A 26,528-nucleotide genomic window follows, 5' to 3' on the forward strand; every position below is an offset into this window, starting at 1 on the left:
ACCTCCCAACCTTATGAGGATTCTCACCCACAGCCACAGGCTATACTGCAGGAGCGCCAGTCCTAGAACTTTTCCTTGCAACAAAACCCGCTGCCAGCTTTGTCCACATATCTATTCTGGAGATACCATCACTGGACCTAACCAGGTTAGTCACGGAATCACGGGCACATTCTCATGTTCTTCAATGCCATCATGTGCCAACAACGCCCAGATGCTTTGTATATTGAACAGACTTCAAACTCTCTTCGACAAAGAATTAATGGGCATAAAACAGATGTAAAAACACTCCTGATCCATAAACTGGTCAGCTGACATTTTAATGGAGTGGGCCATTCTGTTAATAACTTAAAAGTCTGCGTTTTACTGAAAAGGAATTTTCACAACAGTCTTGGAAGAGAGGCTGCTGAACTCTCTTTTATATTCAAATTCGACACATTAACACGTGGTTTGAACCAGGATGCGAATTTTCTGGGTCATTATAGAGGCTCTTTTGCATACTTGGCTTAATCTAATTCTTGACTTCCCCACCCCTACTCTCTGATTTGCTCACCTTGATAATATTTTTCTGATTTGTCAACCTTGATAACTATTTTTGGCTCTCTGTGCCTTAAATATTGAGTCTGTTCAGGTCTGGCTCTGATCTGAAGAAGTGGGTCTGTCCCACGAAAGCTCATCACCTTATAAATTGTTCATCTTTAAAGTGGGCTGCTCTTTTGTTTTGATAGCATATACAGTGGCACGGCTGTCTCTCTGTTAGTCTTTTACCAGTGGGGAACCTGAGGTACAGTGTGATGAAATGAAGTACCACTAGGCATTGGTGCCAGAACTGCAATTGCAACACAGGTCACATGATTCTCACTGCCCTGCCCTCCTTTGTAGGCAACACTACTTTTAAAAAACCGGCAGTTGTTGCCAACCCAGCCCTTTCTTAAAGCAGCAACACATTGAAATATCAGGTCCTGACTCAGCAAAATCTTTAAACCAACGGTTAGCTTTAAGCACACACTCAAGTCCCACCAAAGTTAGCTGAACCTAGTTACCCTCACTGGTTAACCACGTGGTTAAAGTTAAGCATTCACCTTAGTGCTTTGCTGAATCAGGGCCAAAGGGAGTGGACGTCCAGGTTACATCTGTTCTTATTCAGCATGAATCCTCTGCCCAAGGGCCAAGCATCAGAGAGGTAGCTGTATTAGTCTGTATCTGCAAAAACAAGAAGTCCTTGTGGCACCTTAATGAGTAACAGCTATTTTGGAGCATAAGATTTGGTGGACAAAGACCGGCTTCATCTTTATGCTCCAAAATATATTCGTCTATAAGGTGCCACAGGACTTCTTATTGTCATGGGGAGGTGATTTTAATGCAAGTCTTTGACATTTGGTGTTTCCGGAAAGCCCCAGCTCCAGGATTCACGTGATTAACTGAAAATTAGAGGGTCTTTAAAGCTACTTTCGGGGGACGCTTGCAAATCTGTTCCAGGGGAACCCTGAATGCTCAAATGCCAAAAAGTGACAGCAGGGAGTCCCCAGTGTATTCCTACAAGGTGCGCTTGGGAGGTACTGACACCGACACACTCCCTCTCAGGGGTGTCCTCCGCTTTGAAAGGTCCCCGCTCGGCTTGTGTCGGCCCCCAGGCGCACTGCAGGGCCCCCGGCCCCGCTGCTCGCTCGGAGCCGGCGGACGGACAGGGAAGGAGCGGCGCACGGCCCCTTTAAGGCGCTGCCTGCCCGCCGCGCTGGGGTTGGCCCGCCGCTGCGCCCTGCGACTTTCAAGCGGCTCCGAGCTCCGCCCGCGCGGGGCCGTCGGAGTCTGGCCGCGCCTCCAGCCGGTAGCAGCCGCCGCGGCGCGCAGAGTCTCTGCGAGCAGGCCCGGGGCATGCCAGGGGCAGTGCCGAGCTAGCCCGGCCGGGCCCAGCCGCCCCGCTGCATTGCTGCGGCGATAGCTACTCCGGAACAGCGGGGGCTCCGTGCCCGTGCGCCATGGTCTCCTGGATCATCTCACGCGTGGTGGTGTAAGTACGGCCCGGAGCGGAGCGGAGCGGAGCGGGCGGCGTGGGAAAAGGCTCCGAAGGGGGCAGCGGAACGAGGCAGAGAGAGAAGGAGCCGGGGCCTGGGGGACAGGGCGGGATCAATACAGCCATGCCTGGGGTGGAAAGGTTATTGACTTGTTCCCATAACCTGAGAGCGCGGGCTCAGCCAATGGCACTGATGGGGAGCAGGGTTAGAGGAAACGAAAGGAAGTGTTGCGCCACGGGGCGCACGGTCGGCCTGGGGAACTCCTCGCCAGAGGACGCAGTGAAGAGCAGGGCTTTATCCGGGCTCAGGAAGAACTGGATACATTCATGGAGGGCCGGTCCCTCCGCGGCTGTAAGCCTGGATGGGCAGGACTGGTGTCCTTGGCCTCTGTCTGGGAGGAGCTGGGAACGGATGCCAGGAGGGATCACTTGATGCTCACCTGCTCTGTTCACTCCCTCTGGGACACCTGGCACTGGCCACCGGCGGCAGACGGGAGACTGGGCTGGATGGACCTTTGGGCTGACCCAGTCCTGCCGTTCTTATGAAAACTCAGGATGGGAGGTGGGGATAACAGGCTGCTATGTAAGACCAAGCCTTGAATACAGGGCCCACCCATGTAAAATTCGGACAGCTGGTCACTTTAGATGGGGGCAGGTTTGTGGCCGAGATCCCGGTTGGGGGCAGGTTTCATTCTTTGGCCAAACGTAGTATCTGCTGTGGCTGCGTTTTGTGGGGAGAAGTCACAAGTGTAAAGCAATGCAGTGTCTCCGTGGCCTTGACAAAACTGTACCTGCTGGCCTTGCTGGGCTGCAGCTGTGTCTGGGGTAGGAAGGTGCGCAATGCGAAGAGGATGCTGGCTGCGTGGGGCAGTGGAGGAGCTCTAGCAGATACCCATCAATGTGGGGGTTGCACCTGTAACGGAAGTGGTATTTTCATAACTTCCTCAGGAGGGCTCAGGTCATGCAGCCTCTCCTCCAGAAGGGTGAAAACCAGGGGTCCTGGGGCACTTTAAAGACTGACGCTTTTAGCATTAGTTTTCCTGGGCTGCAGGAAGGAGCTGCCTGAACAAATGTGTTTGTCTTTCAGGTGCTACGAGGCTCCTGGTTTTTTTTTCGCTGAAGCAGAGTAGCACTGCACCCCCCCCAGAGGCGAGCAAACTTTTTATATCAGGCCCCACTTTTTGTCCCTGCCATTGGCAGGGTTCTCTCCCAACCTGGCTGGCGTCATCCAAACCAACGGGCGTTCCAGTAACTTTCATATGGGGGAAAAAAAATCCATTTTGGCATGTGGAAGAAAATAAGTCTGTAACCGCTGTGAATCTTATGTTAGTGGGAATACACAGACGTAAAAACAGTAACGGATTTCAGCCTCCTTGATGAGAAGGATGAGCCTGAGACCCAGCAGCCGATTGTGCTGTGCCCCCCTGATATTTCACACAACACCCCCCACTTTGCGCACCCCTGCACTAGAACACCGTTTCTTAGCTGTGTTTGATGCCAGCTTGCTCCCTTCCTAAACTGTGTCAGGGCAACCTTCGAGACTGGCGCTGGACCAGTGGTTGAAAAACCCTGCCCTGGGAGACCCCCCTGGAGTAAACAGTGTGCACAGGTGCCTTGGAAGGGATCTGGGCCGAGCTGAGCTCTGCTGGGTTTTGAATCTATGACCTCCAGCTGACTGAGGGTCAGACCTCCAAAGAGAGAACTCCAGAAATGTAGAGCTGGAAGGCACTGCGAGAGGTCATCCCATCCAATCCATCCATCTGTGCTGAGGCTGGACCAGGAAAACCTAGTGACCCTAATAGGTGTGATGTGATCCTGCTTGCCACCTTTGACCTCTGTCTGTCCAGTTTGAAATGCCACTCATGCTTTCTTCTCCCTCTTGGGCTGGCTTGAAATAAACTATGCTACAGGGAAAACATTTTAGTTTGAGGGCAGCCAAGTCCATCCTGTGCACTTTCGTCAGCATGTGGGACTGGCTGCTTGCAGATGTGCTAGTACACATCTGTGCGGGGTGGGTTCCCGAGATCCCCTTTGAAATGGCTTCTGAGCTGTCAGTTCGTGAGACCTGGACTTGGGTTCTAGTCCTGCTTTTGCTACTGAGCTGCTGGGTGACCTTGGGCAAGTCACTTGACCTCTCTCTGCCTCAGTATCCTCTCCCATTCCGTGTCTGTCCTGTCTGTGTAGATAGTCTTCTGTCTCTATGCACGTGCAGCCCCATTTGAGCTCCAGTCTTTGCTCTGGCTTCGGTATGCTCCAGGCATAGAAATCGCTCATACAAAGTGAGACTGGAAGCACAGACGCTGGTTCAAGGGGTGTTCTAGAACTGTTGGTTGAAAAGAGTGTGTGTTTAACAGCTGACGTAACCATTAAAACACCTGTTCAACACAATGCCGAGGGGGGCAGAACCTAACTTGTCTCAAATTCTAACAGCAACCCAAGTCTTTCATTGCCACTTCCAACGTATCACCTTAAGGAGGTGGTCAGATGCTGAAATAAGGACAAAATATTTAAAAAAAAACAAAACAAAACAAAACAAAAAATCCCTTTTTTTTAAATTGTGATGTCGGTTGCGACTTGCTAAATCTTTAGCATCAGCAGTTACAGCCGGTCAGCTGAGACTGTCCTCAACTTGGTGTCTTTCACCTCTAGACCTAGTAGAATGTCCCAGCCCCAGAATGTGTGGTCTACCTATTGCTCTTCGGTGGCTGATCTCTATCTGGCGCTGCTTCCTGAAATCAGGACTAGCCTCCTTCCTTGCTGCAGGATTCACATAGCGCCAATCATCTGGCTAATCTAATAGGAATCTTATTAGTAATGGGGTGCCAGTCAACAGCTGCTCATCATGTAGCATTACACCTGCAATCTCCCGGCTAGGGAAGGCCCTGCATGCTTGAGTCCATGTGTGGCAGGATGTCACAGATGAGTCAGTGCATCTCCCAGCTGATAAGCAGTCTCCTGTTACAGATGGCACATGCCATGTGCCAGCTTCCTGGCAGGGCTTGGAGGGGCTGGGGATGCATGCACCAGCTGGTGTGTCAGTCAATGATTAAACGTCGGCACGGGCTGCGGGAGCCGCCAAAAGAGCAAGTTGCTGGGCCTCGCTATGCCAGGAGTTCGAAAAGGCAGCTGGGATCTTGTCTGTCCTGGGGATTTTAGCTGGGGCGTGTCACTTTGCCAGGGCAAACTCCCAGTGCAGACATGCTGCGCTGGGCAGGGTGGGCTGGTGCAGTTATGTCCATAGGCGTGAACTGGTGTAGAATGCGTTCCCTGTAAGCTGAGTGCTTGGGTGGCCACCCAGGAGAGATTCAGGTTCTGCCCAGCTGATGAGCAGAGCGCCTGCACCCAGCAGCCTGTGCGTCTATAGGTGGTGCACAGCTGTGCATGTCCCGGTGCACATAACTTTATCCTGCCCGTGGATGGAAAAGTTGGAGGGACCGCTGGACAGAGGAATAGTGGCTCTGGGCAGAGCTTGTGCTCCCCTCCTGGGGATGTTGAGAAGGCTGCCTTGTGCTCGGAGTGGCATGGGCTCCGCTGGCGGCGGGCGGGGAGCTGCTGTTTCCTGAGCAGTGGGGGGATCGGCTCTGTTACTACCATGTGGTCTGATTTTGCTCTGCCGCTCTCAGCCTTGCTGGGCCAGTTGCATGTTAATGTTTAAACCAGGTGCTCTGCGCTGGGGACCCTGAGCAGATGGAGCTCTGAGTTGCCCTGGAAGATTGAGGGAGGCTTCAGTGTTTGGAGAACACAATGTTTGGGGTGGGGCAAGAGGCGTCTTCCCCAAGTGGGTGGTTTGGGCTCTTTCCAGCAGCGATCTGCCTCCTTGTGGCCTGCAGCAGGGGCTGACTGTGGGGGGAGTGCTGGGCCATGGCTGGATGCAGCGTGGCTTCCCCCAGGGGCTGTAGCCTGTGCAGTGGATGCCAAGAGCAGGGCTCGGGGGAAGGTTTTACCCTGCCTCCCACCCCGGTCTCTCTGCATACATGATGGGGAGGCAGTCAGAGCCAGTGCAGAGGCATGCAAGCGCTGGCTGCCCTGCTAGGTAGGCCGCAGGAGTAAGCATGTGTAAACAGGGCTGCGGCCGACCTGTGTTAGAACGTGTTTTTCTTGCCAGCGTGGGCCGCCTCCTAGCTTCCACTTCTCCCGGGGCTGAAGCCAGGTTCTCGGCCACAGTCGCGTGGGCCAGTGTCAGTGAGCCAGGCTGGGTTGCAGCCCGTATTTACGATTGTTTGCTGGGGCAGGGCAGGCCAGGGGCCCGCTCTGGCAGGGAGCTAGAAGAGGCTGGTAACCGAGCTTTCATCCTGCGGGGTTGCATCTGCCTGGACTCAGTTACCTTCTGGCCTTTGTGCTGGCTCGGGAAAGGCCACAGGGGATTTGGCTGGTGGGGTAGGAAGGTGGCGCAGCAGGGACTGGGCTCTGGATGACGTAGTAATAAATAAATGTCACGTGACCCAGCCACAGGGGAGTAATGGGAGAGTACAGCCACTGCTGGGGCAAGGAGGTGTATGTTGGGGGGCTCCCCTCTGCAGCTGATTCATGCGGCCCTCACGGATCTTCTGTGGTGGCTCGCTGCTGTCCTGGCGGAGCCCATTGCGGCCACATCAGAGGTGCCCTCCAGGTCCCTGTTCCCCATCTCTCCTTGTGTCCTGCTTCCCCACGTCCTTCTCCACTTCGGTGTTGCAGCAGCTTGCAGGCTGGATGGCTGAGAGCCCTCTGCAGGGCCACGTTCCCACAGACTGTGCCCTGCCCTGTGGGCTGGATTCCACCATGTGTCCCCAGTGTGTTGGAACCTGTTGGTCACCCCTTCCGGTGACACCATCCTGTGATTTATCAGCAGCCCGTTGAACTGGCTTGGCTTGTGTAACCTGGGGCCGGTGTGGCATGTTAAGGAGCTGTCGGGTCGTCAGTCAGACGGGGGCACAGGGGAATGCAGTCTGGAGAGACAGACAGCACTGCAGGCCACATGGCCGATGAGCTGGAAACACTTCCTGTTCCTGCCTCCAAACTTTAGGGCATGTCAGGGCCTGAAATCAGACTCCCCATGAAAGGGTGATGGGAGGGGGCAGGCCAGCACCCTGGGGGAAGGGCAGTGTTCGCTGTAAGCTGAGCAGTTGGACGGCGCCCAGGGGAGATTCCAGTGCCTCCCAGCTGATTAGCATGGAGCCTATAGCTAGCAGCCTGTGTCTGTGGATGGTGCACATTCGCACTTGCCTTGGTGCACGTAAAATTTATTCTGCCCATGGGTGGACAAAATTGGAATGTTGGAGAGGGGCAGCAGAAGCAGCACCGTGCTGCGAAACAGCTGGCCGCCGGCTCGGGAAGGGGCTTAAACCCTGACTGCATGGCAGCACCGTCTGGGGCAGTTCCTGGCCTGCTGGCTTTGCCTGTCCGCTTGGTGCTGTGGCTGCCCTGACCTGGCCATGGTGTGTCTGTGAAAGGGGGTGACCCGGGGAGGGCTGGTGCACCGGCAGCACGCGAGTGTGGGCAGGAAGTGGAGTACCCTGACAGTCACTGCTCATAGCTGTTCCCTGCCCGGAAGCGGGTGTAGCCCTGAGAACTGCCTGCAGGCTCTGCAGGGGTTGTGCAGCTCTGGCTAATTACCAGCTTGTCTGGTACCTGTCATGGGGCTGGCACGAAAGGACAGGGCCGACCGGCCTGGTGACAGACTCGCCCTGTCCTGTACCACTGCCGAATGCCTTCCCTGCATCTATCGTGCTGCTGCTTGGAGAGCGAAGACTCTTGGAGTGGCGGCTGAGGAGGTGCTGGGCAGCATGGTGCTGGAGGCTGTGAAGGCGAAGCTGCGGTGCAGAGCTCGGAAGTGCTGCTTCTCTCTGCTGGCCTTGCTGTGGGTGTGGTGGCCGGCCTGGCTCACACCCTCTCTCTGTTACAGGCTGGTGTTTGGGATGCTCTACCCAGCCTATGCCTCCTACAAGGCAGTGAAAACCAAGAACATCCGGGAATATGTGAGTATGAGCCGCAGGGACTTGCTCCGCGAGGTCTCTGAGAGTGACTGTGTCCAGCACGGGGGACCTGGTGTGGCAGGGAGGGAGGCTGATTCAGGATTAGGGGGAGACCTGGGGCATGTGGAGCCAGGTGCGGAAGCCTCAGGGCTGATTTCCCGGGGCAGCTGGACGCAAGAGGGCAGTAGCAGGCAGTCTTCCTTGTAATATTTCTGTCCCAGCGCGGCGTGAGTTCTCTTCCGCGCACCACTGCGAGATGACGTGCGACAGGCTACCTCCGTACTGGTGCACATTCTGCTTGTGGGCAGCGTGGCGGGGGCGGCTGAGGGGTTCGGAGGGTGGGGGTGAGCTCGGGGTTGGGACGTGAGCTCTGGCAGGCGGTGGGGTGTTTGGGGCTCCAGGCTGGGGCTGGGGGTTTGAAGTCTGGGCTCAGGGCAGGAGGTTGGGGTGAGGCGACAGGGTCTGTGCAGGAGTTAGGGGATTCAGGGCTGGGGTGGGGTGTGAGGCGCTTACTTGGGGCAGCTCCTGTTTGCTGGTGGGAGTCCCGAGCTCCCTGCAGGCACCGCCCCCTGCAGCTCCCATTGGCCACAGTTGCCAGCCAATGGGAGCTGGAGGGACAGAGCCTGGGGCGCTTGTGGCAGTGCAGCTCAGATGGGGGTGGGGGAAGGAGTGGCAGCGTGCAGAGCCCCACCCACACCGGGCAGGGCTGCCCCACAACACAGGGACTTCACAGGGTGCAGCCCCAATAGCCCCTGCTGGCGGGGCTGAAGGAGCCCGCTTCTCCCCCAGCCATAGCAGCTCCCTGCACGGCAACCCTGAGCCCCTGCACAGGGCTTGCTAGGCAGCTGCACGGCTGAGAGGGGCGCCTGATGGTGGGGTGCACAGCTGCTTTGCTGGGAGCCAGGCTGGGTGCACTGTTGCCTAGGCTCTGCTCCCCAGCCTGTGCGTTTGTCTCCCACTTGTGCTGTGGGGCGGGTGTCCCGGCTTACCTTCTTGGGCGGTGAGGGTGAGCTTACGTGTGCTCAGCACCATGCGTGTTGTTTCCAAAGGGAGTGCGTTCCCAGGGCTCCGAGTGCAAGGGCTGGTATGCAGTTCCACTGTAAAAGCCGTGTCCTTTGTCTCTGGCCACTGTCGGGATGGGCAAATGTCGGGGGACTCAGCCCTGAGAGCTAACAGCACACCCAGTTCCCTACCCTTTGTGTAAAGGGCCTGTTGGGCTACCCCAGGGCTTGCCTGGCAGCCCATCCCTCCCTGGTGTCGAGCTTGGGCGTGGGTCGGCACGGGTAACCTGCTCCCTCCTCCGTGCAGGTCCGCTGGATGATGTACTGGATCGTCTTTGCGCTCTTCATGGCGATGGAGACGCTGACCGACATGTTCGTTTCTTGGTAAGGCTCCAGCCTCGAGGACATGTTCCAGGTGGGCGCAGGTGGCTCCCCTGCTGGGGAGCCTGTGTGAGCTCGCTGCAGGGCTGTAGCCTGTGCAAAGATGGCCACCTGTGAGTGGTGTCCTGGGTGCAGGCCTGAGTCCAGCCACCCGCTGTTGGGAGGTGGGCTAGGGTTATGGCCAGTCTCTTACCCCCACGTCCTAGCTTGTCGGGGGACGTGGCCTCATGGGGCCTGCATGTGCCCCAGAAGGGGAGCACGTCCCTCTGATCCATGGCCCCACGCCAAGGGGGAGGGAGGGAACAGCCCCATCTACACTTCCCAGTCACCTGCCCATCGCCCAGCTCTCCGGCCCGCAGCGCAGTGTGTGAGCTCTTGTGCAGGTACTTCTGCCGCTTGCCTCGTGGGCTGCAGGGGCCCTCTCTGTCTGGCTTTAGCAGAGTGGGGCTGATGGACGCGCTCCCTTTGCCCCCACTGTGGTTGATGCGGCTGGACCGGATTGCAGGGTGCGGGTGGGAAGCCACTGTCCTTGCAGCCCACTCCCCAACTTTCCCCGCTGGGTGGGCAGGAGCCGCAGGGGTGGCTGCTGGCCGTGAAGGTGAAGGGCTCTGGGGTCCTGGGAACCCCTCACAGCTGTGTGCTCCATCTGGCAGGTTTCCCTTCTACTACGAGGTCAAGATGGCCTTTGTGGTGTGGCTGCTCTCCCCCTACACCAGAGGGGCCAGCCTGCTCTACCGAAAGTTCGTGCACCCCATGCTGTCCCGCAGAGAGAAGGTAATGGGCCCCGCCCCAGCAGGGGTGCATCGTACGTGCCTCCAACCAGGAGACAGCCTGTCTGCCCTAGTTCTCCCAGCACCCCTTGATCCTGACCTCTCCTGCCCCCCACTGTTCTAATTCAGAGCCCCAGCCAAGTCACAGGGGCCATTCTGACCTGCGTTATACTGGCCAGGCCCCCTCCCACCAGGCTCTGGCCGCCAGCCCGTACCTTGTGGCTGAGCTAGACCTTGTCCTTATTGTTTTAGACATAGGGTCTTCATCTAAAACCTCTGCCGTTGCCCCACATTTCTGTCCTATAATCCTGCCAGGGCCTCCTGCACAGGGCTCTGCCCAAGCTCCTCCGCCCAGCCAGTCTCGCCCTCTTAAATCCAGCCTGGCAGGCTCCTTGACAGGTGGAGACACTGCAGCTTGAAAGCCATTGTGTTAGGCCTGGCTGCCCCAGCCCTGGCGGGGAGGGGAGCGGTAACAGGGCTGCGCGCTGAATTCCGACACAGCTCTCCCGTCTCCCTGCCCGTGCCCGAAGCAGCCAGGTGGGCGTGAGTGGAAGAGCGGCCAAGCAGAGCTTGCAGTGCAGAGTGCTGAGGGGAGCCCCAGCTGGGGTGGGGCTTATGGGGCACAGAATGCCCAAGCCAGGGAGTCTTGGCTCTGGACTCTGTGCCAGGAGTGGTCCTGGCACAGGTAGACCTGGGCCTGCTGTGGCATTGCTCACTGTGCTCTGTCTCTGCAGGAAATCGACTTGTACATCAGCCAGGCCAAGGAGCGCAGCTACGAGACAATGGTGAACTTTGGCAAGAAGGGCCTCAACATTGCAGCCACGGCAGCCGTCCAGGCTGCAGCCAAGGTACCGGCTCCTGCCTGGCTGATGTGCCGTGGCCAGCAGAACTGGCAGGTGCCAGTGAGCGAGAAGGTCTCAGGGTGCTGGGCGTGGCTGGGGGGCCACCGGGCTGCCCACAGCCCTAGCATTCCAGCTGCTTGCCTGGCTTACTCTGGTTCACGTGGACTTTTAGACTGGTTTTAACCCCACGGTCTCACCAGAAACTCCCATCCCTCTCAAGTGAGCGCTGCTGCTCTTCTGGGACCTGGTACAGCTCTGTCTATTTTTCCTGTCAGCTCCCGTGCTTGATAAGCTGGATTCCTCTGCACTCTCCCTAACCTCCCCCCAGGGACAGAGGCCAGCAGCAAACTGCTTAGAGGCCTTCCACCCCCTGGGAAAACCGAGGGACGTAATCAGGCCTGGCTGTCCAGGAGCCTCTGGTCCCATTTCAAAGCAAGCCAAGGGGGTGGCACCGGGGCTGGTGCTCCCTGTAAGCTGAGCCCTTGGGTGGCTGCCCAGGAGAAGTTCCGGTGCCCCCAGCTGATTCACAGAGCACCCGCAGCTGGCAGCCTGTATTTCTACTGGCGGTGCACATCTGCACGTAACAATTTATTCTGCACACGGATGGAAAAAATGAGAGGGGACATTGCCCAAGACTGGGTTCTGCTCCTGCATGTGTGCGCCTCTGGTGCAGGGGACCCCTGGCCTGCTCTCACCATCTCCCCACTCCTGTTTGCTTGGCAGAGCCAGGGAGCCCTGGCCGGGCGTCTGCGCAGCTTCAGCATGCAGGACCTGCGGGCCATGCCTGACGACTCTCCCGTGCACTACGCAGACCCCTTGTACCTGGAGGAGCAGGAGGCGAGGAGGCGGCCCATAGGTGAGAGGTGGGAGCAGGGCGGGGTGCTAGGTTTTGTAAAAGCTCTACCTGAAGTTCTCTCTGGCACCGCGCCCCTAGCCTTTAGCAGAGGGGAGGGAGTTGGATTCTTGTTGTGGATGAGAATGGGGAGGAGTCATCTTGAAGCATGAGGACAAGGGGCCAAATTCCCCTCCTGAAGAAACGCTGCTAATGCCAGCAGTGGATCTGGCCCCTGGCCTTCTCCCTGGACTGGAGAGCAGGCAGGTGAGGGGCAGTGGACCCCACATACAGGTTGTGGGATGGGCGGAGCTGGGCTCTCCAGCTGGCCAGCATGGTGCAGCTGCCGAGAAGGGAGGGAAGCAGGCCCTGCTCTGAATGTTCTTGCTGCAGTCAGTGGGCGTGGGAGCAGCCCCCATGGGGCTGGTGCGAAGAGGAAGGACAGACGGCTCTGGATGTGGCCTGGGTCTGAGCTGGGAAAACCAGGTTTTATTCCTGGCGTCGTGGTTCTGGGAGAATCACTCCTGGGGTCCACCAGGAGCACAGTGTGCCGGGTTCACGAACACCACTTGAGGCCCTTCTGATGCAGAGTGACAGTGCTAGAGAAGAGCAAAAAGCAAGGGCCCCAATGGAGACAGCATTGTCCTGATTGCAGCAGAACTGCCTCCTTGCTGGAGGGCAGCATGGCCTAGTGGCTAAAGCACCACACTGGGTCTCGGGAGTCCTGTGCTCTGCTGGCCTTTCTGTGTGACCCAAGGCAGGTCACTGCAGCTCTGTGGCTCGGGGCCCATTTTACAAAGGCTGAAGCTACAGTTTCCCACCCGGAGGGTCCCTGGCTTTCCCAAGCACCAGTTACACAGCCCGGCTGGGGAGCAAGGCTCTGGTATTTAGCAGCTGTGGTGAGAGCACATCGTGGAGGTCTCTGAGCCTGCTGTCTTGCCAGTGAGGCATTTGGCTCCGCAGCAATGGGCATGTGCCAGGGCTGTAGCAGGGATCCGCTCCCATGCCCATGCCATGCACTGACCCTGCCCGGGGCTTTCTTCCCCCCACTGCCTCCCCAAAGGTTACAGGGCAGCCTCAGCCAGCCGGCAGCCCAGGAACCAGAGCGACACGGAGGACGAGGAGTGCTGGTCGGACTCCCAGGCCTCTCCCGAGGCATTGCTCCGCAGCCGGGATGCCGCGCTCTCCAAGCCACTCTCCAGGAGTCAGAGCCTGCGCATTGTGAAGAAGAGATCCCAAGTCAAGGAGGTGATGGTAAAGGCCAGGCGTGGCCGGGCTGCACCTGCCCTGGCAGCTGAGGTCCGGGGAGCTGGGCCACTCTCTGCCTCTAAGTGTGGGTGCTGGGGAGGGCTCCGCCCTTGGCGGTGTGGGCTTGGCACGTGGAGCTGCCTGGGGAGAGGGCAGCTGAATGGGGTGATGTTGGTGGGGCGGGGCAGGCCCATTGGAGCAGGCCTGACTCCCTTCTGCCCCTTGCAGGGCTCTTTCCGACTGGTGCGGGGCCGGGCCAGGAAGAAGGCGCTGCCAGCGGATCAGGACAGTTAGTCTGCCAGCAGCTGCGCTTCACCAGGGAGGCTTCCCCGATTTGACTTGCAGCCCTCCGGAGGGCTGTGAAGTGCCGCTTGGGGCCCCCTGCCTGAGAGAGGGGATCGCTGCCTCTAAAGGGATGAGAGCTCCAGGGTACCCCGCTTTAAATGTCGTGTCCCCTCCTTCCCCGGTAGGTCCCAGGACCTCCCACTCATCCTGCAGCTCTGTCTCAGGTGCCCCCTCTATGCATAATCCACCTACAGCTGCTCCAAACAGCCCAGCCCGCTGTACAGCACGGGCATCTGTCCTGACCCCACTGCTGTCCTGATGGCCCCAGCAGGACGCCCTGTGGCTCGGTTAGCAGCACTTCAAACTAGGGAGCTATTCTCCTGTGCTACTTCAGGTGTCCCCAGGGGAAAGCCACCCCAGCTCCATTACCTCCAGCTCCTCTTGCTGTTCCCCGCAACCCATTGCAGCAGTGCCCTCCCCGGGGTGGCTCTTGCATCCCCGCCACTGGTCCTGGAGGGCGACAGCTCTTGTTCCTCTCAGGTGTCTCTGCTGCGTGCCTGGCCTGGTCCAGGGGTCCCTGGGCAGGTGCAATGAACCGCTTTCTCTCCTGCTTGTGGGTCAGAAGCCGTGGCACGCGGCAGCCACAGGGGGGCGTTACATCCTCCTGCTCTAATGCACAGGTTGAGGGGTGTTTGTAGCATAACTAGCAGTTGCCTTGTGGAATTGGCATGACCCTCTCCAGTCCCTCTGTCTGGGGGGCCCCCAGCCACGGCACCACGGACGGCCTAAGCTGAGACGCTCAATTCTGTGAGCTGCTGCCTCTCCAGAGATCTGTGCCTTGGATCGAGCAGCCCTCCTTTGACCAGAGCGCACATCCTGAGCCCAGGGGCTCCATGAGTCACTGTCTTGGTGACCTCCAGCAGGGGGCGGCGCGGTGGGAACTTCCCCTTCTCTGCCACTTACATGGAACCAAAGACTTCAAGTGCCAAAAATCTATGCGCTCCTCTGCCTTTGGGCAGAACTCGGTGCTGGGAGCTGGTCACCTCCCTGCCTCGCATGGATGTCAGTCACCACCGCCATCTCCCCGGCGTGCACCTCAGGGACCAGACCCTCCACCGCCTGGCCTCAAATCCTCGTTACTTGAAAGCAGATGTACCGATTGCTCTCGACACCCGTCTACGGGTCTGTTCCCCCTTCAGCTGATTTTTTACGTTAGACCTTCCTTTCTTGACCTTTTTTGTATATTTAAATACATGAACATCTGAAACAAGCTTGTCTGGGGGTTTCCTTGAGTTGGTAACTGCCCCCTCTCGAGAACGAAGCACAGAAGAGTGGGACTGGGGCTGGGTCCTGAGACACAGGCATCTTTAGAACCCCACCATCATGTCTGTACAGCACCTAGCACATGGGGACCCCTCCGTGCACCTGTACTACTTCACCCTTCCCACACGTCTTCTAGGACAGGGTCTCAAATGCTTTAGAGACCCCTGCTTTCCTTCCATATGGGAGGTATTGTTCCTCTTTTACAGATGGGAGGACCAAGGTACAGAAAGCCAGTGGCTGAGCCAAAGCCGTACACGGAGTTGCCACCAAAGCCAGGTGTTCCACTTGCCCTGTTTAATCCCCAGTGAGCACTCTGCCTGGGACAGAAATGCTGCTGGGTGTTTACCCAGGGTGCTGTCCTGGGATGGGGTGGAGGGTGAAGTGTTCGTCTAAAACAGCGGCAGCCAAGGAGTCAGCTGTGGGCTGGGTGCAGCTCACCGGGACTAGCACTTGGGGGGCTGCCAGGTGCTTTATTTACCAGCGTGTCTGCTCCCATGGGCTGTGGCTCTCCATTCGTGGCCAGTGGGAGCTGCAGGAAGTGATCTGAGCCAGGGGAAAGGCAAGACATTTGAAACTGGTAAAAGATTATTTTGCTTTGTAACTGGAATGCAGGGCTTATGGCCACGGGCTTTGCTGCTGCAGGTCGCCCTTCGCAGCCAAAGAATGGGATGTGCGTAATCAATGGAAACTCCCTCAGCAATGGCGGGAGGGCCAAGAAACAGGAAGTACACCAGCTTTTCTGTTCCTGGGCACAGGCTGGCCACAGTTGCTCTTGTGGGCATCCAGTTTTATGCTGGTCCTGCCTCTTCCCTTGAAGGCGGGAGAGCAGACTCAATGGAGCAGGGCGCTAAGCCGGGTGCAGAATTTCCTTCCTGGAGCCCCGGGTTGTGAGCTTCCTTGTTCTCGTGGCAGACCCTGGAGGGAGCAGCTCTGGGCTACAGGCTTCGTCTCAGCAGGGAGGAGAGGAGCAGGCAGTCGGCTGTTGTGTGTGATTTTTAGTTGTGCCACCCATCTGTCGCCGTGCCCAGCGCGCCCCTTGGAACTGCCGCTCTGCACTGAAGCGGGCTGGGCTCCTCCGTGCTGATGCTGCATCAGAGCCTGGATTCCTGGCCCCCCTCAGCTTCAGACCCTGGCGTACGTGGAGGTGCCGAGGGCTGCTCCCTGTGATGCCGGCTGCAGTCCAGGCTGCACAGCAGCTGTTTGCCCAGGAGCTGGTTGGAAGGCTGAGCAGTGCAGTGAGCGCACAGCATGGCTGGACTCTGCCTTGTCCTTACTCATCTGTGGGACAGAGACCCACGTTTCTCTCCCTCACCTCCCTGCCAAGTCCCCTGGAGAGTTGCTCCCAGGAGGCCCTGGAGGCCGTGTCCCTGGCTGCAGTAGGTGTCGCAGCCCACAGTGGGGCAGCAGCAGTCTCCTCACAGGGCCGGCGGCTGGCCTGTCTGCAGAGAGCTGCTGCACCCCGTGGGGAAGGGCCAAAGGCAGCCATCTCTGCAAGAGTCGCCTGAGCGGGGAGAAAAGCCAGCGGGGAGCTGTTGAAAGGGCCGGCAGGGCCTGGGCTAGTAATAGGACCGGGCCTGTGAGAAGCTACTTGCATTGCTGGGTGGAAGGGAGGGAGCCTTGCAGGACTACTGGAGACCCTGCTGTGCACTGGGACCTCCCTCCAGGCTGGCTGCAGAGGGAGAGCTCTGGGCTGTGGTGGCCAGTGTCTGCTGGCGGGGTGGCCTTAGCCTCGCCCGAGCTGCACCCACCCCATGCCCCAGGTAGCGCCACTGGGCATGCCATCGGCGAGAGGTGGGGGGTATGAGGTTGGTTGGGCCCTGGATGGAGGTGTGGGTGTGGGCCAGCCGAGGACCCCACCAGCAAGTCCTGGAGCAGTCCAAGTTGCTCTCCACCCATCCGCTGTGGATGGATCTGACAGGTGCCATAGAAACCACAAGTGCAGGGAGCACGGCAGGGACTGTGGGTAGCAGCAGGTGGTGCAGAGGTTGGGTGGGATCCTGGGCACTGGGCGCCTGCACTCCCAGTCAGTAAATTAGTGCTGGTCGAGGCGGGCTGCTGCAGCTCGGCCACAGTGCATGTGGGTAACCAGGTGGGAGCCTTGCCTGCTGGGTGGGCAGGTTTTCTGGGTTCTCTGGTTCTGAGACCCCAAAGCCTCCATGGTGGACTCTTACCTCATGTGTCCACCTTCTGCCCTGTGGCTCAGGCCTGGACAGGGAGTACATGTGCTCAGCCTGCTCTGAGCCTGCAGCTTCCCCCTTGCCTGAACCCCGCCCTCCCCTTTGAGGCAGCTGGTGTCACCCCTGGGCTCCAGGAATGGCAGTGGGTCTGCGTTGCGCCCTCTCTTCCCTCCCTGCATGGCTGGCAGCGCTGCCTTGGCCTGGTAGCGAGCAGAGAGAGGCCATTATCCCTTCTCTGCCCCCGGCAGGCTGGTTCCCTGGGGGCTTTGTCTGGCCTCTGACGGCTCCAGCCAGGGGGTTCTCACTGTTCCCTGAGCAAGGTGCTGCCTCTGTCCGTAGAGCTCACTGCGGGGCTGTGTAGGCCATGGCTCTCCCTTCCTGGTCTTTACCTCCCAGGCCCTCTGCTGTTACTCACCCAGGCCCTGCGGTGCTGAGTCCTGCAGCCAAGGGGCCAGGCACTCCATGGCCTACCAGCATAGGCAGCTGCTTGCAGCAGCACAGGGCTAGTGTGAAATGCTTGCGACTGGCTTTGTGGCAGTCAGGGGCAGGGCGCTGGACAGCAAGGGGAAGGAGGGCCGTGCAGACTCCAAAGGGCAGGTGGAGGGTGGGAGCAGTGTTCCCTGTAAGCTGAGCACTTGTGGGGCTGCCCAGCTGATTAGCAAAGTGCCCCCAGCTGGCAGCATGTTGGCAGGGCGGTGCACACCCAAGCATGCCTTAGTGCCATAACAGAATTTATTCTGCCCTGAATGAAAAAGAGGAGAGGGACTGCTGGTAGGGAGCCAGCAGCAGGGAGCTTATTTCTCCCCACAAGTCACGGCTGCAGCTTCCTCCTTCCTTTCAGGCTGTGCCACAGCACGTCCCTCCTTCCCAGCAGCGAGCCACAGCCATCTTCATTCAGAGCCAGCCATGTTTTTAAACCGTGGCTCCTCCCTGCCTGCTCTCCCCAGTGGGGCTGTCTGCCTTAGCATTGCCCCAGAGGCTGGAACTGAGGGGGCTAGGGGCTTGCATGTGTGCTCAGCCGTGCAGCCTGGTGGAAAGGGGGTGACCTGCCAACGATAGGGAGGGAAGTCTCAGCCAGGCTGTCCTCACGTGGAGTGCTCTGCAGGGGGCCCTTGCAGCAGCCCGTAGGTGTTGGAGCAGATTAGGTGGAGGTGGCTGGATTAGTCGTGTAAAACTGTCTTGGAGACGATTACTGAAAGCAGCGGAGGAGGAAGGCTGGGGAGCCTGGTGGGGGGAAGGGGCCAGAGGTTGCCTGTAATCCAGTTCAATCTGCTTAGGCAGCACGGTTCCTCCAAGGATACAGCTGGGGCCAGGGGCTGACACAAGATGCTGTGATTTCCAGGGCTGTTTCAACATCCCAGGGTGTTTGCAAGCCTCAAGGGTGTCCCTGCAGCCTCAGAGCTGGGCGACCCAGCTCCATTTGCTTGTGAAATCCCACTGCTGCAGAGGGACTGAGCACTTACAGCCCCTTGTTGCAATGCTATTAGGGCACAGTCCCCTCCCTGACCGTGGGCCTGGTTCTGAGTATATCTGGCTTACATCTCTGCAGAAGAGACCACAGGGTGAGCACAGCCACCCTGTGCTCAGGGAAAGTCACACCCAGTGGGCCTCAGGCTGCAGTGAACAGAACAATGGGGCCAAGGGCATTTTCTCAGGATGTTTGAGCATCAGATGCCTCAGGAAAAAAAGGGCTCTGCTGAGTCCCATTTTACAGAGGGGAAAACTGAAGCAGGGAGCAGTTAGGAACCTTAACTTCCCCAAGGTGACAGAGCAGGCCAAAGACACAGCTGGGAACAGAACCCGGGAGTTCTGACTCCCATTTTCCCTCTCCGGTAACTACAAGAGCCCCAAACCAGGGGTCCAGCTCTGACTCCCTGCTGCTGTAATTGCTGGAAAACCTCTTGCTCTCATGTTTGTAGGAGAAACCTGGCAGAGCCCTGACAAGGACACAATCCCCTAAGATGGGGTGGGGGGGAGGGTTCCTTCTGCAGGAGAGGATGTTCAAAGCCTGCCCATTTCTCCTCACATCCCTGCTGGTGGGGAGCTGCTTGTGGGGTGTGGGGCAGCTCCTGAGGACAGGCAGGGGACCCTTCCCTGCACCCTTGTCCAGTGCCAGACACTGATACCAGCTGTGTCAGCTCAGTGGCCTGTGCCAGTTTGCAGTCAGCAAAGCCATAATCTCCTCCGTGGCACGACACCACTGGAGCAATTATCAGGCTGACCTGAGCTCGCCTGTCCATGGAGAAGTTTCTTTCTGGATCCCGAACCTGTTGCCAGGATCCCGTCTGTCCGGGTCTCCCTAACCCGAACCAGCCCTCTGTATCTGCAAAGCCAGTAGCAGAAAGGTGAGGTCACTGTCCCATCCTCACCTGATCACAAGGGCTGGGTTTCCCCTCCCTTCAAAGGTTCTAGGCACATTTTGGCAGGGAGCAGTTAGATGCAAGCATGGCAGGGGCAGATGATGTCCAAAGGTCACCTCCGAGGGCTGACAGCACCTCTCTCCTCCCCTGGCAGCTCTCTGGTGGCCTCTGTCCTGAATACTGATCCGTCCGAGCAGGCGCTGCTGCTTACGCCATGCCAGGCAGAGGTGGCAGCCAAACAGCCAGTTTGGACTAGACGGAAACCATCAAAGTCATTTCACTTATTGGTCAGAGAGCCCAGGCCAGACCTCATCCAGCTTGGCTTCCTGCATAGCCCAGGCCACCAGTCAGATCTGAATCAAGGGCTGTGATCACTGTTCCTTCTGCTTTTTGCCATGTGTGGGTGGAATACATTTTGTTACATGCACCAAGATGTGTGGGTGTGCACCACTTAGAGAACAACGCTGCCCACGGGGGGCACTCTGCCAATCCACTGACCGACCCTGCAATCGCTCCTGGGCAGCTGCCCAAGGGCTCAGCTGACTGGGAACTTGGGCTGTGATGCATCCACTCTCCCTCTGCTACCGCCCCTATTGATACCTCACAAGATGAGCTCCTCCACTCCCTTTGTAAGAAGGCCCTGCCCAGGTAAGGCCACAAATGGCTGAGCGCTTGATGCTCCCTTGGCGGAGGTTACCAGAGGCCACTAATCTTTCAGTCTGGGGCTGCTCATGTCTCGCTGATCTGCTTCCCCAGCGCTTGGGAACTGAGCGAACGTACTAGGATGGGGGTTTCAAATGGTTAAAATATGCAGACCCCTAAAAAGTGCCAACTGCAGCAGCCTCTGGAAATCTGGACCTCGGGCTGGGGACAGGACAGGTATGGCGAGGCTGCTGAGCTGGGCTGACCGATTCCTCCTCTGCCTGGCCCCCCAGCAGCAGACAGGCTGCCCTGTTGTGATTGTCACACAGCACTGGCAGCTGTTCGGCAGAGGTGACTGGTGGCAGAGCCAGGAACAGAGCCCAGGAGTCCTAGTGGGGATGGGTGGATCCCCCGTGTGGGGTTGGGTTCCAGGCCCACACGCAGCCTGGCCTTCAGAACCATCCTAGTGTCAGCCAGATTTCTCAAGTGTGCCCTTTCCAGCAGAGGAACTTGGCTGGGTGTCCCTTGTCCGGTTAATGCTCCATGGACAGGAATATATATATTCCAGAAGCAGGAGACTCCAGCCAGGAGTCCTCTGTGCTCTGGGACTGGGGCAGATGACAAGTGATCGCCAGTAAAGCCTGTGCCAGCGTCGGACAAGGAGGGGGCCCCGTTATGGCCCCTCTGGGGTGGTGGAGAGTGCTCGGCAGCCTGGCCCCAGCAGCTCTGGATGAAAAGAGACCATCCAGGTGCCCAACTGCCCTGGTTATTTTGGGTATTCCAGGAGCAGCCAGAGACCTCAAGCGATAACAGGGCCCAACTGCACTGGGACCGAGAGCCCGTCCCAGCCTCAACGAGCTGATGGGCAGAACAGACCAAGCCAAAGGGTGAGAGAGAGGAGGGGTTACTCTCCCCATGCTGTAGGTGGGAAACTGAGGCCTAGACAGATGATGTGACTTGCCCAAGGACTAGACTCTAGATGTGCTCCATCGCCTGATGCCTCAGCCGGGCGATTGTGTGTCTTTCCTTGCTTGTTAGATGGGGCTGGCTTGTTAAGGGCCCAGCCTGATGATTGCTGTGTCATGCTGACAAGGAGGCCACATTCTTCTGAGAGGGAGGGATGTTCTGTTCCCTGTGGCGGCAACATGGTGCTCGCCCGCAGGCAGTGCAAGCTGCAGCGAGTGCCTGGCCGGTCACAGACTGTCCTTGGCTGTCGTGCACGCTCACGGGGGGCTGGAAGACGGGCACGCTCTGTTCTCTCGGCACGGCCGAAGGGACGGAGCTGAGCTGGGTACCGAGTCGGGTTGAGGTTTTGTGGCCCACCATGTGCCGGTGGTCAGACCGGATGATCGCAATGATCCTGTCTGACCTTAGAGTCTGAGTGTGATGGCCGAGCGGCGGGGCCGTGTGCGTAGGCCGCCTCCCGTCCCTGCTAGGCACTGGCAGGGCTGCCCACGGCTGAAGGGTTGCGCCAAGAGCAGGGTAATTGATGAGCGCCACTTGCTGAGTGCTCGCCCAGCAGGAATGGCCATCTGGCTGCTGCCTTCCCCATCACCACAAGCTCTGGCATTCGATCGGCCGGCAGGGGATGCAGAGGCCGTGCCACCAGGACAGCCTCCGCTTTCTGTTTAACAAACTGGGCCAAACAAGCCCCGGACTGAGCTGGCCTTTGTCCTTACTGGGCTGCAGCGAGCCCGCTTCCCTGGGGCTGAACCCAGCCCCAGCTCACCAGATGGCCACGGCCCAGGTCAGACAGTTGCAACACACCAGGCTGGCACCTGCCCCGCAGCAATACACGACCCCAGAGGTCACTAACGAGGACGGAGGTAAGGTGGGTCGTTTGTTCATTAACAGGCCACAAAGGCTGGATCTCTGCTGGAGGAGAGGTGTCCTGGCTGTGGGCCCCCAGGAAGTGACCAGCCAGGGCTGTCTGGGGCCTCCCCCCAGCCAGCATGCTACATAGCACTCAACACATGCCTTCCTGAATGCTGCAGCAGCTGGTCCTGCAGGGCTGGCGTCACCTGGGGGAACCGGTGAGCTGGGGGGCCACGCTCCAGACGGCAGGGGACTTGTACCTTTGTGCCGTGCCCTGCGCTGCTCTGCCAGCATCTCACACAGCAGCGTGGCTCTGCCAGGGTGCACCCGGGGAGCTGTACATGCAGGTCCAGGGCATGGCTGGTCGCAAGACGGGGTTTGCCTAACAGCCCTGCCGCCTGCACCAGGGATGGGGGGGAAGCAAGCCTTGAAGTCCTGTGGGAAAGATGGGTCAGTCTATAGCAAGGCCCCTGCAACCGCTTCCTGTAGAGGTCCACGCGGACCGTCCCTGCTGCCCGCCTGGGATAATACAGGGTCCTGGCTACCGATATCTGCACCTGCTGCCTGCATTCACCCTTTGGATGCTATACCCAGGCCTCTGTCCTCAGGCCAGCTGGCTGCATCCCCTCCAGAGACCGTCACTGAGCCGGCAACAGAAAAGGGCTTTCCCCAAACACTAAATGGGGGCCTAACCTGGGGTCGTTTGGGGGGGGTGGGGCGACGGGGGCTAGGAGGTCTATGCAAAGTTGGGTCATGCCTGGCCCAGCCCTGGTTTGGCTAGACAGAGCCCACGCCTGACCCAGGGGGTGCCTGATCCTGTCCCTGTGCTGAGTGGGGTGGCTGTGGGCCCACAAAAGAGGCAATGACTCAAGGGGGTTGTAGCATTGTGGCCTGCCCCTTTGAGGTCTGGGGGTCTGGGGCCAGGTAGCCCTCTTCAGTGGTCAGTCTGGGCAGGGACAGGGTCACGTGGCTGAACCGGGTGTGCTCAGGGGAGGACAGTGCTTTGGAAGCAGGGCTTTAAAGGGCTGGGCTTTTCCTTCCAGCCTTGAGGCAAGGAGCCGTACCCTCTGGTGGGTGGCCTGGCACTGCTTGCTGCAGATGGCCATCTCTTCCGCGTGGGAGTTAGCAGGAGTTCATGACGCCCGCCTGCTCTCCGCGGCTGAGTTTCAGTGACACTCCCCCCGGGCAGTTTCAGTCCAGTGTGGGGCACAAGGCGTTCCTGGGGCTCTTTCTGCCGGGTGTCTGAAGCCCAGCCTACACGAGGAGGCAAAACTGATTACGGTAGAGCTGCGTTGGTGGTGTCATGTCTAAAACTGACTTTTGCTTCGCCCCCGCAGTGGGAGGTCTCTGCTGTCGACTTCCCTCCCGCCCCACAACTGCCAGGAGAGCTGGGGTCAATGGTGGTGACAGGACAGTTCGGTTTAGTGCCTCCCCCAGGACGCATGGCCTCAAACCCTGGAAGGTCGACCGCCAGTGCATCCATCTTCCCATCAGTGCAGGCGTATGCTGGGCGAGGGGTAGGGTTGGAAGCTGGTGCTGGGAGGAGGGTGGTTCCAGATGGAGGCAGTGGGGTTGGGGGGGGGCGTCCTGTTCCCATGGAACTGCAAACAGCTGTAGAAGCAGCCCTGCCCCCCCATCTCCCCTCTGTTCCCTGCTCCCCACTCCCCCACTCTCCCCTGGCTGTTCCCCTGCCCCCCATGGATGGACCCCCCCGCCCGCTGCCCTGCTTCTAGAACCCTGCAGAGGGACATGGCCCCTCCCCCCGTCGTTCCTGGACTCTCAGCTCTGGCCCCTTGTCCCATCCCTCTTCCCAGGCCGCCTAGGGCCAGGCTCGTCCTCAGCAGCCTCTCACCACCTCTGCGCCCTGCCAGGGCCATGGGCAGGAAGGACTAAACCTCCTGGGATGCCCAAAGGGCCGGGGCGGGGGGTAAAACAGGGAGCTACACCAGCCGAACTCCTTTCTGGGATTCCTCTCTCAGCAGCCGGGTTGCACAGGGCTCTGCCTGGTCCTAGCCCGTACGCTGGCCCTGATTCAGTCACATGGAGCTTCCCGCCATTTACCTGACACTGGCATGGACTTGACACATTCCAGTGGAGGGAGCCCTCCCTGTGTCCTTATCTGACACCGGCCCTGGAGCCTGCTTGGATTCCCTCACTCGGTGTGTGTCCAACCATGCGTCCTGCCTCTCCCTTTCCCTCCCTCACCTCCCTCTGCCTGTCTCCACAGCCCCCCTCCCTCCCGCCTGAGTCAGCTGCTGCCATTCAGAGGCCATGTGAGCCGGCACACACATGGCTCGCAGCCCTGCACAGAGCTGTATTTTTAGCAGACGGTATCAAAAGCATAATTATGTCTGTTGTTTAAATGCAGCCTCTTTGTTGGCAGCTGGCAGAGCTTCTGCTGGCTCGCAGGCTATGCTGCCAACAAGGAGGGCAAGGAGACGCAATGAGAAACCCAGTCCACAGCTGCCCTGAGACTACTCCAGCCCAGAAGGGTCCAGGCGGCCTGGCATAGAAGTCCCCTCTCCAGGATCCGGAGCACCCATTCAGGTAGGTATGAGAACTTAACTCCTTCCTCTGGACCAGCTGGGGGCGCAGGAGGTGAGAGAGCAACTCCCACTCCCACCAAACGTCTGGCAGCTAACAAGTGCATGGTCGCCAGCCAGATGTGGGCCAGCTGCTGCTTTCTCAGAAGGACCCAGGCTGCCAGGGGCTTACCTAGGGTGTGAGGGGATGGGTAGCTTGCCGAGAGGAGGTGTGAGAGGGAGGCTGGTGTGGAGAGGAGGGTTTTAGAGCTGGGGAAAGTTGGAGGTTTGAAAGGTGGAGCAAGGGGGCATGTTACAGAGTGGGGTGGTTAAAGGAGTCTGTATTCCACATGTCTAAGGGGAACCAGCCTTCCTTTTCTATTTCCTGGCCTTGGTGCGCCCCTGTGGGGCCCCCGTCCCCAAACACCAGTGTTTAGAACCACACACCCAGGAAGGCGCTGGCTTGGAGAGTATTGGGACTGTACTCGTGTTAAAAGCCATAGCTTCGGGGGCTGTAAGGGGGCACCTTAGGCTCCTGAGCTGCATGGTGGGCGTTCTAGGGGGCGGCGGGAGCTGGTGGGTCCTGCAGGTTCCCCCCCCCCACAGACTGGGATTGGAACAAACTGAAGGTTATGGTTTTTTAAGTCTGTCTGTATAAAGTGCACCTGGCATAGTAGCAGAGAGGAAATCTGCCTCTGGTGTCAACATTAATGCACAATAATATCGACTAGAATGCGTTTCTACAACAGGCCCTCTGGTGCTTTCTCTCTCAGCGCTTTGTAAAGCATAAGTCTCTGAACTCCCCGAGAGTCAGGGCTCTTAGCTGAGAATCAGTGCATGGGCACATACTTCTCCTGGGCCCAGGATCCCAGACTCCAGTCCCTCTAACTGGCACTCACTAGAACACCAGGGTGCAGGCTGGTTATTTGCCCTTCTTACTGCTATCCAGGTGACGATGTCCAGACCGGGCATCCCAGGGACAGGGGAAAAGGGGTGGCTGTTGGGCAGGTGAGCCCCAGGGCCCTTGCCATCCTCCTCTGGCAGAGAGGCTCAGAACGAGCACGGGAGGCCTCAGCTGCACAGTGAAAGGTCTGGCTGTTCCCCTTGGACATGAGTTGCTGCACTGTCTGGTCGGGGATGGACATTGAGCCTGGGGGGTTGTTTCTGTGTCTGACAGGAGTTTTCTCTCACCCAAGAGGGCTTTGATGGGGCAGGAACAATTGGAAGTCAGGCTGCTCCCACTTTGGGGCGGGGAAACCTGGGGAAGAAATCCAGGGCTTATCTTAATTGGCTGCTTGAGGTCAAATAGCTCAGGGAACACCAGAGCTGAGCCCCTGTCATGGTGTGGGGAATTCCCAGGCCCTGCCCCGCGCCTGCAGGCAGACATGACTCTCCTTCAGCAGGGAGAGCTGAAGGGTTATCAGGCGACAGGGACACAGCATAGAACAGACTTGTCAGCACAGGAGCCGTCGCTACCATCCCTCTTGGGGAGACGGAGCCCAGAGAGGATCCCCGAGCCAGGCCCTGGCCTGCCTTCCTCCCTCCCCACCCTGACGAGATTGTCCCACTCAACAGCCCAGTTCCAGTTCAAGCCAGCTGCTCCCCTTCTCTCTCCTTTGTCCTGATTCCCAGGGAAGAAAGGTGTCACCTGGTTGCCGAGGTTACAAAGAGCCAGGAGGGCCATTGTCTACATGAAAGATGTCATAACATCGAGACTCCCCTCACCACTGTGCACTGCTGCTGTGCCCAGGGAGACTGAGGCACCCACCTTGGGTTGCTACAGGACAGTAGGAAACTGATGCAGCCCAACCCAGGGAATAAAATCCTCACACCCAGCACTGTGTCGCAGCCCCGTCCAAGAACCAGGCCTGAGCACGCACACACCCATGCTCTGAGGGGACTCTTCAAATCGCAGGGCAGAGCTGAGCTGTGGGACTTAGTGCCACCTCATGGGAAAGAGAAATGCTGAGGGCACTGGGCCCTCTGGGGCTTGGCTGGTTGGTGTTTAACCCTGTCCCACGTGGAGGACCAGGTACAACAGAGAGCAGGTGCCTGGATAGGAAACAGCAGGCCGGGGCGGGTGGGGGCAGGGGGGCTTCCCCGTAGTCAGGGTTACAAAATCCCTAGTGAGAAAGTCTGTCTGATCGCCACACTTCCTTTCACCTTCAGTCTGTCTTTCCTTCTGCCAGCACCCCTGCTTTGTCTGTCTGAGGTTCCACCCCGCCCAGGTCAGGGGAGAGCTGTGTTCTTAATCTCTTATCTCTCGTTAGCCACACTGGCTCGCCCCTGCCTGGCTCAGTGCCAAGACTGTCCTCACAGGGTGTCTTGTGTCCCGAATTTCGCTCACTCTCGGCACAAGCAGAGAGCA

The 26,528-nt window shown here is 58.6% G+C and overlaps 2 protein-coding genes across 3 annotated transcripts in view; both read left to right on the forward strand.

Moving 5' to 3' along the window:
• The first annotated feature begins 1,797 nt into the window (after nt 1-1,797).
• Nucleotides 1,798-14,582, forward strand: REEP4 (receptor accessory protein 4). The gene is made up of 8 exons (XM_074981630.1): nt 1,798-2,008; nt 7,893-7,965; nt 9,271-9,347; nt 9,998-10,118; nt 10,849-10,962; nt 11,680-11,812; nt 12,852-13,036; nt 13,265-14,582. Exons 1-8 carry the CDS (start codon nt 1,977-1,979, stop codon nt 13,328-13,330), a joined length of 801 nt encoding a protein of 266 aa, XP_074837731.1. The 5' UTR covers nt 1,798-1,976; the 3' UTR covers nt 13,331-14,582.
• Nucleotides 14,583-23,917: 9,335 nt separating this feature from the next.
• Nucleotides 23,918-26,528, forward strand: part of HR (HR lysine demethylase and nuclear receptor corepressor) — a 40,052-nt gene continuing 37,441 nt past the window's right edge. For both annotated transcript variants that reach the window (XM_074981717.1, XM_074981718.1), the window contains exon 1: nt 23,918-24,185. The gene's annotated coding sequence lies outside the window, so the exon portion shown is untranslated. The remainder of the gene's footprint in view (nt 24,186-26,528) is intronic.

This window comes from Carettochelys insculpta, chromosome 31 (genome assembly GCF_033958435.1).
Source record: "Carettochelys insculpta isolate YL-2023 chromosome 31, ASM3395843v1, whole genome shotgun sequence".
NCBI classification, from domain to species: domain Eukaryota; kingdom Metazoa; phylum Chordata; order Testudines; family Carettochelyidae; genus Carettochelys; species Carettochelys insculpta.